Consider the following 18,384-nt stretch of genomic DNA (forward strand, 5'->3'; position numbering starts at 1 on the left):
CTCAAATTTTACAATGAGATGCACTTGATTGCTGTATATTATGGTTGCTCATTTGTCAGTGCTTTCTGTGTTTAGTACATTTCTTGCAATGGAAGCATAAAGAACGACAACTTGTCCCTTACACCAACTTGGAAACTTCTTTTCCTGAGATTTCATATAAGAATTTAAAGTGAGCCATGGATTTATGCATTCATTATAGTGTTTGTATAGTATTTTCTATTCCTCTGTCCTCCTCCTCTCATTTCGTACATATTTCCAAAAGCATGACATGCAGAACATTCTTTTAACTTTTAAATCAGCATGACATTTTAAATTGACAATAAAAACTAACCTGAAAGTGTGCTTTTGAGCCAGCCGGTTGGATTGTATAGGTGTAATTGTTTCTTCACATGCTAGCTGATTTCAGAATAAGCAGAAAGTCAAAAAATGAAATGTTAGCCTCACTGGTAGGATGATTCCAATGCAGAGAACTAAGAATTTCCATAGAAATAATTATTTTTTGGCTTTGTGTGTTTTAAACCCTTTCTGTCAGACTCTCAAGAATCACTTTGTGTTGTAGGAGATATGTTCGGTAGATAGAGAAAGGTGCTGCTCTAGCTACAATCAGGATCTGTCCTCGGGCAGAGGTTAGACCGAGTCACCCTGCTAATACTGTACTCTATTCAAACCTGTCACCTCCATTGCAACTATGCAGTATTGAAAAGACATGGAATACATGCTGGTAATTGGCAATTTGGCACTGCCTGCCTTCCTTTCTTCTCCCTCTACCTCTTTGGGTAAGACAAGCAATAAAAAGGCAAAAATGGTTGTAAGAGTTGCCTCAAAAATGGTTTGAAATTATGACTAAATAATTTGTGTTACCTTAACTTGCGCTTTTCAGACTCTGCCATGCTTTTTTTCCAAACTCTGGCTACTTCAGTCTTTTCTACTCCTCTGAGCCCATTTCTTGGTAGTGTCATCTTTATTGCATCATACGCAAGACCGATCAAGTTCTGGGAGAAAAACTACAAGTAAGACTATTTTTTGCTCTCGTTCATTTTATTTCTGTATTTTCCTTTCCAAAGATACTCCATAAACTGTTGTAGGCCATGAGGAGTTAATCTTTTGAATCTTGATTCTGATGTTTTACTATTTCATATTGTTGTTTCTGAAAATGTATATAAACAATTATCAGTGGGCTACAGATGAGCTGTCACGTTGCATTTGTTTTACAGGCATGCAATAACAAAGCTGTGAAAAAAAACAACGGTAAAGCTCCCAGTTGTCAGCCTTTTTTTTCTTGCTAGCTAGTGTTAGCAACTAAATCTGTTAAGCCTTTGGCACTACAAGTCAGACTGTATTAATATATTTTATACTGGCCTGATTAAATGCTACCGTTGGGATATGGCAGGTAACTCTTATAGAGAAGTGATGATGAGTGTGCATTGTAATTACTTGCTACATCTGATCTTAGAGTTTGACATAAGAATTTGTTGTTGTTGTCAGAATTTAGCTGTCATTCATGCAGTTTCACAAGGACATAGGCTTAGAATATTGAACAGACTGAAGAGCTGCTGCTCCTTTTACCCTGTAGGATTTCAGAGTGCTTGGTAACTGGGATTGAAGGGTTTCCAACAAGAGTAGTAGATAAAAGAGAACGGTCTTATTCAGCTGGAGGTAGTTTTCAGAAGGAATGCTGACCAACATGTAACTGGGCTCTGAGTAAACATGGCAGCTGCAAAACACCAGTGGGAAGCACAAAGTGAAAACTGTATTGGCCAAAGTAGGATTTGGTTGGGCCAATGAGAAGTGTTCTACATTTATCACACATCTTGTATTCGATACCACGAGCACCTTGACAGAATTCAGAACTGGAAATGACAGTGAAAGCTTCCTCCATCTTTTAGAGGAAAGGATCTGATGAGTTTCTAAAGAGTTAGTAAGCAAATATGTACTCCTCCATAAAGAAACTACAGAGACAAAGCCAAGTTAAATAAAGCTTCTAAATATGATGAGATTTGTGGAAGGCTTTTGGAGCAAGCTGAGCTTGCTTAACAAAATCCTTTGTCACACATCCTTTTCTGGGTCAACAAGTTCACTTCACTGAGGGTAGTCTTGGAAAGGCAGGAAGCTACTGCTAATCCCACAGACAGCTTTACATTTTGGACAGAAATTTGGAATGGTAGGAAGTGGAGAATTGAATATTCTCTGCATTTCAACCGGAACGTTTTGAAGGCACGTGGTTTCTTTTCTCTGTACAGGTTAGAGAATTGGACTCATTAACTGTAGGCATATCACTTCCATGTAGTTAGATTAGTGTGGTACCTGTAGGTTAATGTAGAAGGAAATAGATGGGAACATTTTAATTTGCTTTGAGTTGGTCTAAGGCTTTTGGGACAAGATGAACAGAAGGTATTCAAAGGAATTCCAGAAGGTGATGGTTGATGCTTAAATTAGGGACACTGACAATCAGCAGCTCCTACCAGAGGAAGAAAAGAAGCTGATGCAAACTGTTTTTGAAAATAAAACCCTGCGTCCAAATAATTTAACATTTTTAATGCTTTAAACTGCTGCTGCTTGTCTTTCAAAATAGGCAGCAACTACAGCTTCTTCAATGCGAATGCTCAAATTAAGCTGTAAAAAAATGTGTGCTTTGTTGTTTGTTAGAAATTGTAGCGTATCTTTTGGTCTTATCACATAAAACACAAAATCACAACTGTTCCCTCTAGAAATAGAAAGTGGCCTTGTAGAACACTAGGATAATAGTCAAAGGGAAATAAATGTTTGCCTGAACCTGTGGTATTCCACAATATGCACCTCCTAAATTGATGTTTATTTTTCCCTAGCAGTTCTGACTCTCCTTTGCCTTGCTTGCGCTTCAGTATTTCATTCCTCATGTGAAGAACTGAGCAAAGTGAATGACAGCTGGACTGAAAAATCCCAGGGTCATTAAAGGGACACAATGAAAAGACAGAAAAATACAGGGGAAAGAAATAGTATTTTATTTAGAGTAGGGAGATTCCTACAAAATGCTTGAAATAATCAAATAAAGTGAGACTGGCATTGCCTTACCACCTTAAATCTTGACCCTTCAGTATCTGAAAAATCAAAAGCAGACTTGACTACTTTCTTTCAGAGCTGTGGAGATAAATAGGTTCAGGAACTTGAACTGGAAGGGAAAGTTGTTCTGTCTCCTCCACTGACCTTTCTTTGGGCAGCAGTGCTTTAGAGCAGGACACACGCACCCCCTGAGTTTGCAGTGCTATGAGACCTAATGCAACACACTGAGGCAGGTTGTTTCTTTGAGTGTACTGACAGTTAGTTTTGCTAAATTTGGCTTGCAGTATTCATGGAAAGTTACAGGTTCAGTACAATGGAGTCTGGGATAGACAAAGCAACCCTGACATTTATTTATTTGTTTATTCATGTAATTCTATACTCATTACCTGTTGACAAGGACTTTTTCCCAGGGGAACTCTACTTTCAGTGTGCTTTATATAGCTTTTTTGTTTTGCCTATTTTGCATACTCATTTTGAAACACTTCCTTATCATGTTGATGCCTACATTAAATTATCATATTTATATTAGCTACTCAAAAGCTCATTTATGTTTGTATGAGATTGCACAGATAGTTATTTCGTGGCTATATTTTTATAGTTTAACCTGTTAACTACAGTAGCCAAAAACAACTTTAACAAGCAACCAATGTGTCCTAACTAAAATACGATGGTTTTGTTTCTCTTCCAAGTAATAAGGTTGCATTGATAGAGCATCTTTCCTGTTTATCAGTATTTGCACACTTCTCTGCTGTCAATCAGAGTGCATTCTTTTGTTGTTTCTCTTGAGCAAAACCTATTATTGCACTCTCCATTTTCTCTCATCTCCTCTGGGCCAACAGTGTGAAATTAGCTGAATTAAAAGCATTGGGTAAATTTTCTGTAAAGTGAATCCAAAACTGAAGCTTTGGGCATTAACAAGCAAAGAGCTCCATGTTATTAGATGGGCTCTTAGGCAAGTTGCTTGGGAGTGAGCAGCTTCTTTATCTGTGTCTTGAAGTGCTGTCTTGCTTGTCGCAACCTGGTGTTTTCTGAGAGCACATGAGCGCATCTTAAGTTTCCAGTGTTACCTTTAGTCCCAGTGTTTTTTCTGCTGACTGCCGAGAAGTTTGGTTCCTCAGGTTTCTGACAGGACATCTGCCACTCTGGATGGTGTGATTTGGAGTTGAAAGTCTTAGGGAATTAAGATGATGGCTTGTTTGTTACGTTGGGGAGATGGAGAAAATGGGTTAAAAGAAAAAGAATAAAAAAGTTCACTTTGACAGTAACCAAACTGTGAAATTCCTAGCAAGCTCCTCAGATTCAGGAGCCATGCTGTGCCTGTTTGTGCTCTGGCAGCGTGTGCACAGAGCATGGGTGTTCCTCCTTGGAGCTGACATATGCTGGTTGTTTATAGTGTGTGCTTCTGGGCTCACTGCAGCGCGAAGCCTGGCACAGCTATGCATCACAGAGGTCAGGGATCTTTCTCAGGAGAAAGGGAAGGGTGGTTTTTAGAAGAAGAAAGAAATCAGGCAATAGGGAGGGGAGGTTAGGAAAGAGTGACCTCTCATACCACTATTTTTTACAGCTTTTGCTGCCTCTGTTGTTGAAAAGAGAGGGGTGTAAAGTCAGCAAGATGGCCTGAACTCAGGAGCCAGTTGTCCCATGGGAGTCCAGCTCTTAGAGATTTTCTCTTTAAAAAGAGTTTGGGTTTGTCCTGCTGTCAGCCTGAGTTCTGCTACCCAGTTTGAAGAGTCCTATTTCACTGTTTTCACAGCTGTTGGAACGATTAGGCTGTAGATGTCAGAGAGAGAAAAGGAAATAGCAGTAAATCTTGTTTAATGTATAGGCACTTTAAAGCGTAGCTTTAGTTGAAATGCTGTTGTTCCATTCTACTGCTTTGCTTTCTTTCATAACTACTTTGTCTCTTGCCCTCCTGTCCTCTTATCTGACTTTGTATCTCAGATATGGGAACTAACAGAACAGAGCAGAAAGTATACTCTCATTCCCCAGATCATGCAGAGCAGACCCTTCTCTGCTGCAGCTGTAAATTGTCCCCACAAACAATGAGTTGCCACCAACACTCTGGGGTTTTCACTGCCTGCAAACCTCTCTTCCCCTCTCATGCTCTTTCCTGCCTCTGTTCTTCCTTGGTCATCTGGTTTGGTGGCTGATTTTGGGTAAGGCACAGCTTGCTTTTGCTTTGAAGGGTCTCTAATGAATTGCTGTCTGGTGTAACTAAATTAGTTAGTGTCTCAAAAGAGGCTGTGATTAAATTGCCAGTTACTTCAGAACAGCATTACCAGATGCCTCTCTCTGTTTGAGAATATGTGAGCAAGTCTTTCTTTTCTCCAGGTGCATCACTGAGTTGTTGCTCACTCGTTGGGGTCTGGCACACAGCCTCCTGTATAAGGTTCATTTAGCTGGCGATAGAGGGCAAGGAGAACCTGCCCTGTCTTAGATGTAGTGCAGCTGCCATTTTCTTTTTTTTCCTGCTGTCTGACATAATTTGTCCATCGTGCACAGCCTGCAGGTGGAGTGGGGAGAGTTCTCCCAATGTGAGCATAACTAGGATTGACCTCACATTGTACACGTGTGTGGGAAAAGGAGATGTGAAAAGTGCTCATCTGCTTCTTTCCCTTTTCCCATAAAATAACAAGCCTTCCACTTCCAAATTATTATTTTTTTAACGTACCCTCATGCATTTGGTTTCCCTCTGAGCCTGCTCATCTGGTACAGCTGCCAAAAGCTCAGCTCCAAACACAAAATGCCATTCACCCATAACTGTCACTGGGTCTTGCTTGGGAGCTAAAAGGTCCTTTTTTTTTTTTTTTTTTTTTCTTTTCTTTTCCCCTTGCTATGTTGTTTGATTTCTCACATGTTCTTAGACCTCCATAGTAGTGATGTTTACAGAACAACTGCAGCAAATGTTTATAGTTTAGTAGTCTTGGACATTGATTTATAATGAATACTTTAAAGAAAGGTACATTAACCTCAGAAGTCAACAATTATTGTGTGACTAAAGCATCAGAGGACCCTTTTCCCCCCAGATGTACTGTTTGGCTTATTTCCTCAAATATTGGTTGAAAAACGTTGCGTTCTGACTCTGTCACTGCCAATTCCCCTTTCTCAGAGTTCAGTCTTTTCTGAAGGGTCTCTGGGCTTTTCCAGACTTGCAGTGTGTGTTAAGTTAGTTTATAACTCAGCAAAATAGTGCAAATTTCAGCATGTAGATCAAACCAGAATGGGCATTCAATAATGCCTAGGACTTACAAGTCAAAACAAACAGAATCAATGAAAAGAACAGCTTTTAGTTTAAATTTTTGGTGCATTGTCTTCAAATGAAAATAGGTTGGCTCTTCCCTGTTCACAGGGCATGTTGATTTTATTGAGATTTTCTGATGACTTCAAAGCGATTTTAGATACTCGAGTGCTCAGCCTAGTTTGGCAGTAGGGGATCCCATGGATATGGTTTCCCTATTGACAGCAGCAGTCCTCCCCACCTGGATGCAAAAGCTGAAAACATTAGAGATTGCTGCTGGTTTTCCTTTGTTAGTCTTCCCTTACAACTGGAATATTTCCCTATTAAAGATGGTCTTTGGAAAAAAAGAAATGTTCCTTTATCAAAACAGTGAGTATGGACTACTCTTTGTGAGGTTATGCCCCATTCCCCAGGTGTGTGCCTGATGATGGTTTTGGCACTGTGGGAGAGAACAGAGAAAAACAGAACTTTTGAATAACTTCATGTGTACTTCAGTCTTAGCTCTTCACAAGTCTCTCAAGTTGTGTGCTACTCCTTAAACTTGTTCAGCCGATTGTCTTCTTGAGACAATTCCCTCTTTCCTCCCTGCTCTAGTGCCTGTATGGTGTACATTTTCACACTGCACACCATCAGCACCGCCGCTGAACTTGTACATGCAACACTGGATTACTATGAGTCTTTAATTCCCTTCAGTGAGTGTGCAGGGCTTTGAGGTGCTGCTTCCTGTAAAACCTCAGATCCTAGAAGCCCTGCTAGAAATCATGTCCCCCTCGGTGTCTTGAGCTCTTTCGCTACTTGCTGCAGCACAGATGTATGCACTGTATGCACACATCCTCTCCAAACTAGGCCTCGCCTTGTTGCTTGACATCACAGTTGGAGTCATAGGTATCTGGCAAAAAACGGGTGGGGAAAAACAGGCCTTTAGCTGAATAGAACTGGTATTAAAATTAGTGTTTTCAGAGTTGTCAAGATTTTTAAACTCGGGAGACTACAGAGAATTCAGAACTGTATTCCTGCAGTTTGGCAGTATCTCTTTAAATGGTAACATCTCAAATTTTGCCTGTGGCAGTCAATAAAACAAATTGAGGCTAATTGAATAGGAGCCATATGTGTGATAATTAATTGGGAGTGCATTCTGATTCAATGCTCTGTAGTTCCCTGCAGAGTTAAAGATGCATTCACAACTCCAGTTCATTGAATCATTTTAAGAAGACAGAAAAAAGACAGAAGGAGGCATCAGAGAAAGAATCCATGCTGAGGCCAGCCAGGAACACAAGCAGAGATCAAAACCACAAGTGAGATAAATGAAAAGGGAAAGGGATGGGCAAAGAAGCAAAATGCATGCAGTGGAAAATCTGAGAAGACATTTTTAAGCAGGAATTGAGACCTGTAGAGGAGAAGAAATCATGAGCACAATAGGAGAGGATTTCCAGAGATGTTTAGAAAGGAAGACAACAGCAGGGATGAAGAGAAAGATGAGAAAGGACTCATAAATTAGAGTTAGGAAGCAGGTAATATTTTAAGTGCTTAAATAGATGTGCAGTGACTTTAAATTTTTATCATCTGTTCTTCTAATGCTTAGCTTCCAAATTATATAAATCTAGTGAGATCAAATAAACTTGTGAAATTTCTGTCATGTTGAGTATTGGGAACCTGTCCAAGTGCATTTCCTGCGAGTTCTGAGCAAGTGTTCATCCCATTCACTTTTATAACATAGATCACCTCCTATTTTAGATTAAACTGAATCAAACGTTTGTGGGTAGGCTGAGGTTAGGCACAGTAAACTCAGAACTTCCATTCAAGAAAATGCTTACTCGTCCAAATTTTGTCAAGATGTAAAGATAGGTGAGAAGTTGTGTCTTGATATGCTAGGGAATAAACTGGACCCAAAATGTCTGAGTGCTTAAAAGAGCAAAATGTAGAATTTCTCTCAATTTTTTCTGAGATTATACAAAATACAGAATTCTATCACCATCACCACTGAGAATCATCCCAGAAGCTCTGCTAATTGGCTGTAGATAAATACTGGATGAATACTAGAGGAATATTTTTTATCTTTTGACTAGCAGTTTTTGCTCTCAAAATACCATGTAGTCTCCATGTGCTGGGAGGCTTTTTCAATCTGAAGAGTTCTATAGGGACTACCATAATGACTGCTGTAAATGATCAGCCTTCTCAACAGTTCTTGCAATAATAACAAACGTTAAAAAAAAAACCTTAAAAATTATCCCTGTTGGATTTTGTGCAATTGTAGTGGTAAATTTTTTGTTATTTTTCAGTCTGGTATCATCAATACTTCGCTCCCAGTCTGATGGCACTGAAACAACTTGATTAGCTTCTGTTTTGTCTTCCTGAATCTTATGCTGAGAAATCTGTAAATACGGAGAACTTCTTAATAATGATCTAAATTAATATTTCTGACATAGGCTTTCTTTTTAAGACATCACTTCCTACTGTTTGTCTTATTCTTGTTTTTTCTCATAAATCCTCTCAATCTCCATCTCCTAATTTTGTTTGTAATCAGTCACCTTGAGTCTGAAAGTGACAGTTAAAATGTAAAGGTGTGCTGTTATAATACTGTGCACTGAAAAAGCTTAACAGCACTTTGTCAGCATAAAGAATATTAGTAATGAATTCTGAAATACTTTGCTGTCCTTTCCTCCTTTCATGTTGCTGAAGCAATTTGCATCTCTCTGTGTGGAGTAAGGGAAATAAACATCTTGGCACACTTTGCTGGAGCAGCTTCCAATGCTTTGGTATATATTTTTTAGCTGTCTGTTCTTTCTCTTTTTCTGCTGAAAGCTTCTCATTGCCTCCTTTTTGCTCTCCAACCTCTTATCATTTTTGAAGTTTTTGTCTCTCACCCTCCTGGGCCCATTGTGCTGCCTTTTCTGGAAGCACCAGAGCCCGAGTCTTGCAGGTCTCTGGGCCCAGAGATGGGCACCCTCCCTATGATGTCTGTGTGACTCACAATAGGGAAACCAGAAGAATAACTTATACCTGTAATGCTTCACAGGCAGGTTTTTGTGTACATAATTATCACATTTGCTTTTCATTTGGCAGTATGTCTGAATTGTGCACAGTGAGGCCTAGTTGGGATGGAAGGGTGCTGCACTAAGCACGGTAGTTCCAGGCAGGGTCCCAGCACTCCAGCAGTGACAATGAGAGCAAACATAGATACACAGAACACTGATAGTAAAATCTTCCTATATTTTAAAAGGATCCTTCATCAGCAGTGTCTTTAACAACTGGCATTTTATTACACCTTACCCCCTCTTAGTTTACTAGAATGCAATCAAAGCATATATCATTTCTAGATGAAACACTGGAGAAGGGAGGGAGAGAAGGAAAGAAGAAAGCATGAAGAATAAAAATCTGAATGAGTGATCAGGAAGGAGATATTGTGTCCATTTATAAAACAGCTTTCCTTATTAGTGTGAGTTAAACCTAGAGCATGTCTCCCATGCGGCTGCCCAGAAAACCTGGGAATGGCTATGCACAAAGGGGCTGTCAGCCTTTGTTGTTGTAATCGTGCTGAAATATTCTGCTTTTTAGATGGAATTGATTTAAAACTACTTGGACTTCCTCACGCTTCCAATTAGTACCATCATTTTTGCCTCTGGTGTCCTTCAAATATTCATGGATGCTTGTTTATTCTGCTGTTTCCTTGTGCCTTGCTATCTTAGCCTACTACTACTGCTGCTGTGTTTTTAATGCTAAGCCTTCAATTTGTAGTGCCAGCAGCATAAGACATTCAAATGTATTTTATTCTATTTTTTTTTCCAGACTCCATGAATAATCATAGGGCTGCAGCACAGTAATGTTTCTTCCTGTTAGACTTGACTGTTAGGTATCATGGAAAGGTGGATTAAAATTCACTGGACACAAACAGAAAAAACTTTGGATCTGCCCAAGGAAAGTGTCTCTTGCATTCCCCCACAGGAGACTGCTTTCCTTTGTTTGGTTCTCTTATAAAACTAGAGATCTCCTGTTTCACAGCTGGAATCCTGGTAATCTTGAATTTGTGTTTTGGGGCAAAATCCAGCAACTGCAGGGAGGGTAAAACAGTTATTTTCATTTTCTGGATATAAACACAGAGGTGATTTTTCCCTTTGGTTTGCTCAATTCTCAGTATCCACCCCAGACTACCTGAATTGAATCTTCCTCAGTCTATATTCTGCCCTTCTAAAGAATTTGGAAGAGTAAGGTGAGAGAATGGTTTCCAGGTTGAGAAACAAGATGATAAGTAAACTATCTGAGCGTCTATATGAATGATAGACTAAAAGAGCATGAGTTAGATATTTCAGGAAATATTTTGGCTTTAAAATAGCAGAAGTTCAAAGATGATCACTTGCTCTTGAGGGCAAGTGCCTGAGGACCTGTGCTCGGTTTGCATGAAAGAAATCCAATTACTGAGCTAATTATCACTTTGTATGAGTGGTAACAATCAAATTTAAGGCAGGAAGCCACTGGAGGATGGCCCAAATCTCCCGCTTGTCCAAGAAGTTCACTTAGGAGGTCCTACTTGTGAGCAAAAAGACCAGGAGTAAAGGTGTAGCTAGTTGGGGTTTAAGGAGCAGTGCTTTGGAATTTAATGCTAAGCAAATTCCTGTTGCCTTCAAGAAGCTGCAAACATAGCTGTAGTTACTTATAGTTGCAGAAGATTTTTAAAGTCCTAAGTGATTACGTTGAGTGAATTTCTTCAAGTAAACTGAACTTCAGGACAAAAGTAGTTCAGTCTGCTTTATTAACTGTATTATCCTCAGTGTTCATAAAAAATGAAAAGTATCCTTCAGAATATCAGTATAATGTTTTCATTATCTCTGATAGTATCTGAAGAGTTGAATCCTTTCTTATCTCATGTCCCGAGGCCCATGTTTTCTATGCTTAAGAAATCGATACTGTGCTTAGAATGGAAGAAAAAGCAACAACAGAGCCTGGTTTGGCTTTGTGAGAGCCATTCTGCTCCTGCCTTTCTTCTCATTCAGGCTGCTTCACCTGTCACAGAATCACCTGTGGCACTCACTTCTCTCCCAAAAATGAAAAAAATAAATAAATAAGTAGGGGAGGGAATGTAATGGAGTCAGAGTTGCATGCTGGATAAAAGGGTTCTTTACATAGATTAGAATTTTCTATATACTGCTCGATTTGTATGAGTCTGAATGCACTTCAAAAACAGAAAAGCTTTACAGGTTGATAAAAAATTTGGAGTAAAAAGAAGTATTGACTTGTACTTCATTCTGCCACACTGATTCAGAGGCACTGGAAGCTAATAAGTAGTCTCGTAGTCTTAACACAAGCAATTTTGAAAATGGCTGTGTTTCTCTGCTGAGAATGGAAAATTGTTTGAATTCTACAACCTAATCTTTATGCTTACTCTTGCATATGTTGCATTTGCAGGTGGATGTTTATCAGCGTAAAAGAATTCTGACAAGCTTTTTGAAGTAAAATTACTCTTTATTTTCTGAACTGCTTAGGAATCACCCCCACGTTACCATTTTCTGTTACATGGGAAATGAAAATTGCAGTTCTTCTTGTAACTTAGCCAACCAGAGGAAGGAAGATAAATAATACATCAAATGAAATGTTAATGTATGTAGATAGTATACTAATATTAATTACAAATAATTCTAATTAGGACTCCTATTTTCCCCAGCTGTATTTCTTGCGAAGTAAGAAATCCTGAAATGCCAACACCAGAGCAGTATTTCAGGGAAATAATATATGTTTCCTGTAACGCTCCTGTTAGCCGAGGCTTTCACTTTTACTCTGATGGCTTAGGAGATGGATACTGGGTAAATGCTTTGGACTTCTGGTATTTAGTATCCCTAATCACCACAGCAGCCACTTCCTGCTGTTGGACACAGCTTGCCCACTCTGATTTACTCACTCTTTATCTTCAGACTTTACCATGTCTTTTGTTACAGGTGAAAGCTCCATCCAGTCTGCCTTACAATCCTTTCCTATGGGATTTATATCCCACTGGTACAGTGAACATTTCAAGTAGGAACTGTGTTATTCCTAAGGGAGACAGGATTTCATGTGTATGGACTAAGTGCCTAGGGTTCACTCTGTTTTTTAAGAAACAAGAACAGGGAATCTCTTAATCTGCCTAGGTGAATAAACTTAATTGTTTTTATTTTCCTTTCATGTTATGCACCCACAAACATGTTTTCAGATAAATAAAACCCATAAATTGATCTATTGGCCTTAAGGCGTAGTAGGAAAGAAAGGCTGACTTAATATTCTTTCTATTCAGTGTTTTGGTGGCACCTGACTGATGTGCTTCTGGAACAAATACATACATACTTGGAATAAACTGATGGCTGGGTTAGAAGTATGTATTGCATACTAGTATAGATTGTAAAGAAATGTTTAACGGGAAATAAAAGCTTTTGCTTGGGAGAAGCTTATTTAAAATAGAGTAGGCTGTACAACTGACTGTGTCTTTTTTTTCCTAGCACAAAAAGGTCGGACCATTCCAACACAAGATTGGCAATTCAGATTGAAAAAGATGCAGGTATGGCTTGGGAGCTTGATTTGCAAAATGTGATGTATCTACTCTATTAAGGTTTTAGGTGTTGGAGAGATTCAAATGGATTAAATGTTACGGGAACAAACCAGACTGTTTTAAATATAACAGAACACCTGTTTAAGTCATGTACCTTGATAAATAAATTCACTCTTGATTTACGTGAAGCCAATTAGATAGCTGCTGGGCTACAAATCAGTTGTTTAATCACAGCCTTTCTGTTTGCATGGAGCACATGGCAGGCACTCTATTTAGACTTGAAGGTCGGCTGTGGTCAGGGAAAGCTTTTGGAAAAAAGCAGCAGATTAACAATGCCCCTATCACTAAGCTGTTTGGGGTGACAGGTATCTCCTGTTCCCTGGAGAGACACCCTTCTAGGATGAGGGAGAGAGGAAGGGAAAGGGAAATGAGAAGAGTTAAAAATGCAGGAGGAGTTGAAAAAAATAAGCATGTAAGCTGATGGATTTCTCCTTCAGGTAATGGTCCGTTAATTGAGCTCTGATCCAAAGCAATCCAAGACACCTTCCTGATTTGCACTGAGCAATTCCTGTGAGACTGGAAATGGAACATTTTTTGACAGTTTAGGGAGGTATGAGGTGTGATACTTGAGCTGATACTCTCTAACAGGACAGGGTCATTTCCAGCAGAAACTGATTTCTGGGTTTCATTCCAGAGCCTGATTCCAGTGAGAGAGGTTAGGATTTCATAAGTGGTTTCTTCCTCTTTTGCATTCTGCAACTCATTTTACCTCTGAGGTTTTGGAGGCTTGTATTGTGGTGTTATAGGTTTACCTTGTGATTACTGATATGTTTTTGGACCCCCACCCCTCTTTAATGCTTGTCCTTTTGCAACATGAACAAATACGCATCTTGAAGCAGAAATTGGTGTAATCCCGGATGTCTGTGAGGACAAGAGGAGTGCTAGCAGTTCAAGGCATATATAATGCTTATTTATCATTTTAAGACAAGGTGTTAAGATGTTTCTCAAGGAGATTCTGTCTTCTGATAACATTAACCCTTAGCATTAGTATATGTGCTAATTACACATGTTGATTATGGTTTTAAAAGCATAGCTCAAGTGAAACATGCCTTTTATGTGTGCTTTAAAAATTAATTTTGATAATTGTACTCCAGAAAATATCTGAGTACATCTGTACATACATACACACCTGTGTGTCTGTATGTACTGTACATACCAGGGCTGGATGCATAATGACCATGGTGATGAAATGCTATGTAGTAATATTCCCACTTTTCTTCCTGTATCAAGGGGCAATTTGTAGGGGAAATTACAACCTGATGGCCTCTTTTTTTTTTTTTTTTCTCCTAAATATGGACATACATAAGTGCCCATATGTACCTGTACATATGTATCCATACATATTCTTGTATCTTAGAGATCTTTTCCAACCTTAATTGAGAGTTGACCCGAGCAGTGTGTAAATGGATGTCTGATTCTATTTTTAAAGTGAGAAGTAGCAATTCTTGTGTTGAATGAACTTTGTTTCATTCTTTTCTAATATATTGAACATGCCTTTACGTGTCTTCATCTTAATTACTCAAAAGACACGCCATAGACAAAGCCTTGAAAAACTCCCAGAGGACTAAAAGAAGTAACTCCCAGCAAAATTAGTGGAAAATATGTAACAAATTATTTAGCTAGTGAAAGTCTCAGAAATAAAATTTAGATTTAAGCTTATGTACTTAATCATGATTGCTAAGGATAGTAGATAGGCATTAATTTAGCATAGCAGAGTCTGTAGGTGGAACTGGAAACTCTCAATGTAAAACACAAAGAAGGTAATTAAGTTCAGCCTGATCTCTGTTATCACTAATTTGTTTTTAGATTTATGATATTTATTGTGTAAAGCAAAAGTTTCAGGCCTGATTCTCTAAGGGACTAAAAACCACTTAGCAAATGCAGTTCATATAAACTATACCAGGAACACATCACCTAGACAGAGGAAGAGGCCTGATGCTGGATGAAAAAGAGTATAGGATTTTATGTAGAATGGCTTAGTTTATTTGTTTGTTTGTTTTGGTGTTGTTGGTTTTTTGTTTTGTTTTTTACAAATATCTGCTTCTCTGGTTGCAGGAAATGACGACAATAATCTCAACTCAATTTTTTATGAGCATTTGACAAGATCGCTGCAGGAGTCGCTTTGTGGAGATTTGATCCTGGGCCGCTGGGGAAACTACAACACAGGGGACTGTTTTATTCTAGCATCAGATTATTTAAATGCATTTGTGCACTTGATCGAAATTGGAAATGGCCTGGTCACCTTTCAGCTCAGAGGGCTGGAATTTCGAGGTAAGGATTCCTGATGAAATCAGAAATAACAGAAGATACTGTCTGTGTTTCATAACCCGTCACAAATCTCTAGTAGATCTTAACAGAGACTTTAACATTCCCTCCTGCTATTTATTTTTTTAATTGATATTTCCATTTAAGAACTCTGTATTTCTTTTTATCATTATTTGAATTACAGATTTTCAAAACTTGAATGTTAAGAAATTTGTATTTGTTTTCTGCAGTATCATGAGACATTCAGAAACAAAATGTATTGAATTATTTCTTTGGTTCACTGATCTTTCAGGTTACCCTTAGGCAAGTATTCAAATTATTTTTCTCCCCCCATACCCACAAAAGTTGGAATTGCTATTAAAATTGTTCAACTTCCTCACAAACTGGCCTTTGAAATACTACCAAAAGTCATAAGACGCCTTCCACAGAAAATATCCTGTGTAATATCGTGTAAGATGCCAGTGCTGAGATGATTTCCATCACTGTGGAGCAGGAGGGTAGAAGCAAGTAAATCAAGGTTTCATGTTTGTCGTAATTGGGATATGCTGAATTCAACTGTTGAATGTGTTCTTTGGTCATGACACTCCTTTCTGGGGATGCAAATGGCTTTCCCTTTCCTAGATGCTGTGGTATTTGTGTATTCTCTTCATGAAGTAGGGAGAAAAAAGAAAGCAAATCCACGAGGCCTTTCAACAATTTTTAAATTCTCTTCATGCTGTACACCTTGGCTGTGGTTGTTGCTTGTGCTTGTAACCTTTCAGAGTTATCACTTTGCAACTGCAGATGCTTGGAGTTGTGAAATCCTGGAAGAAACAGCTTCTCGGGCTTAGGGGCTGAGTAACTAATGGACAACATGTAGAGGAGTGTATAATCAAGGCAACTTTTCATCAAGGTTGCATATGAGAAAACAGGAGACAGACTGGCTCTTTGAATGCAACTAGGTGTGGGAGAGAAATAGGAATAGCATGTGGGCTCAGGTCTTGACTCTGCAACAGACTGCCTGTAGGATGTTGGGCTGGCTGTGGTATGTACTCGATGCTCACTTTCCTTAATGTATGCCCAGACACAGGGATCCATGTAAAAGAAACAGTCTGAGTAAAAGGAGCCAGAAGGGCTGATGTGAAGGCAGAAGCTGCAAAAGGGGACAGGGCAGGGGCCATTGCAAGGGCTGACATCAGCTCTGTGAAAGCTGAGGCAGCAGAAGACCATCCTTTCAGCAGGATTGCTCCTGTTGGGGCAGGAAGTTATGCAGGGTTCCCCTGGGCAGTAGGAGGGACCATCTCCTGCCCCAGCTGGGCAGGTTCTTCCTATTTTGGGTATTGCAAATGCTCCATGGCAGTTATGGGGTACAACTCAATACAGTAAGATTATTTTTTTTTACGTTGCTAGAGTGCATTAAACTGCTGGAAAAACTTTGAGTGCGTGATAAGCACCAGGCTTTAAGTCCATGTGTCTTTCGCTTTGTGCATCTCGTGTCCTATTTTTAGTTGTCTGTTCATATGCTGAATTTCACATAGGACCCTGACTTCATTCGTTGTAATGAATGGTTTCCCACAAAGAGGAAAAAAATGGGCAAGAGACAGAACTCAAAGTCTGTAATTTTTAAGCTTTGGCTTCTTCACTTCTACTTCAATTTCAAACATGTAATCTTTATCGAGGGCCCTAACAATCCAATCTTCCTTAAATAGGAAGTCTACGTTTGCCTGGGAAATGAATGAATCATAACAAGGTTGTCTGTGCTTGTGACTGTAAGCCAAAATCAGTATTTACATTGAGGAGCTTTGGATTTTCCTGCATTTGTCATTGTGGGTGAAAAGCTGTGCCGGCAGTGCTGCAGTGTCCAAAGAGGTCACAGTGTCTTCTGAATTTAAGCATACTGGTAACAGGAAAAACTGCTTCCTCTATTTATATCCAGCTTCATTAAGAGTTGGCACTGTAAAATGACCAATCCAGATTCCTTTCTAACCATATGTAATCAAAGCACATGTGTCTCGGCTGTTAAATGCAAAGCATCTTTGCAGTAAGGGTAAGAAGATACAGATTGAGCAAATGGAAACAAAAGAGTTGGCAACTCGGGGGTTCCCTTCAACCATCTTTAGTCCTGTTTAAATAACACACGTTGTATGAATTAGTTCTTTAATCTCTTTTCTGATGACAAAGAGGGGATGTGTGTCCACAGTGCCATTTATCCCATGTGTAAAGCAGAGATGTCCTTCTCTATCAAAAATGGATACAGATGAGCTCAGCTCAAATTTGCAGGTATTTGCACATCGCTGTGAGTGAGTCAAACCCTTCAGTATCTTAGCTGTACTGTCTGTGCTAGACTACAGTGGTATGCCAAAAGCAACCTGCCAGAAGAAATATGTAATATATCATTTAATTTGAAAGGAAAAGACAGGGGAAAACCCGCAATCGGGGAACAAGCAGAAAGAATGTCAAAATACCTACCACCCACAAGTTCCCTGTAGAACGAGGAGGACCTAAAATATTTCCTTGTTTAGTCTGTGCCTCCACAAAATGTCTTCTGGAAACCATTCAGTTAGGTGTAGCACACACAGAAATTACTTATGGATGGTAATGCTGATTTCTTGAGGAGCTGTTTTCTAGCTCATTCCTAGTATTCTTCAATCATGTCATTAACTTCTAAATCTGTGCTGTGATTTTGTTGCTGAATGTTGCACGTGCAGTATTCACGCTTCACTTGGAACTTCATTAGATAAACCAAGGAAAGAAGCACAGAGCAAGCACGATGTAATTGTACATAGTGGCAAGCAGCTGTGACAGTAGGATGGGATCGCCTGTGGGGCTTTCTCCATGTTAGCTAGCTTATTTCACACGCAAAATGGTGTATGAATGCAGCCAGTTTAGGGTAAATGCTTTAGGCGCAGTAATGATTTCTAAGAAATAAGGACAGTTACTCATTTTGGCAGCATATATAGATATATATATATGCTGTATAGTTTTATTACAGAAGCAAGTGCATTACATTTGATTCCTGTGTTTGCAAGCTCTGTAGCACTAGCAGGAGTCATTCTTTATTTAAAGACTGATTGCAATATTCACTTTTTACTTTCACAAATCACTTCACACTGTTGGGAAATAAAAGTGCCCACCTTCATGTCTTTGCTGAAATCATGCTTGAAGTACGTTCATTGTATGCACAAAACCATCAAAAGATGCTGAAAAAACACAGCAAGTTCAGAGAAGAGCAGCCATTTTTAACACATCTCTTTCAAGAGAAGGTTAAAAGAACAGAATGCACATTGTTTGC

At 39.1% G+C, this 18,384-nt stretch overlaps 1 protein-coding gene across 4 annotated transcripts in view; it reads left to right on the forward strand.

Moving 5' to 3' along the window:
- The window catches only part of PCNX2 (pecanex 2), a 132,847-nt gene that overhangs the window by 88,000 nt on the left and 26,463 nt on the right, over positions 1–18,384 (forward strand). For all 4 annotated transcript variants that reach the window (XM_015857877.3, XM_015857878.3, XM_085541299.1 and 1 more), the window contains 3 exons: positions 881–1,010; positions 12,739–12,797; positions 14,904–15,119. In XM_015857877.3, coding sequence (XP_015713363.2) covers positions 881–1,010; positions 12,739–12,797; positions 14,904–15,119 — 405 coding nt within the window. The remainder of the gene's footprint in view (positions 1–880; positions 1,011–12,738; positions 12,798–14,903; positions 15,120–18,384) is intronic.

The sequence above is a fragment of the Coturnix japonica genome, chromosome 3 (assembly GCF_054131305.1).
Source record: "Coturnix japonica strain WE chromosome 3, WE-NBRP24, whole genome shotgun sequence".
Lineage (NCBI taxonomy): Eukaryota > Metazoa > Chordata > Aves > Galliformes > Phasianidae > Coturnix > Coturnix japonica.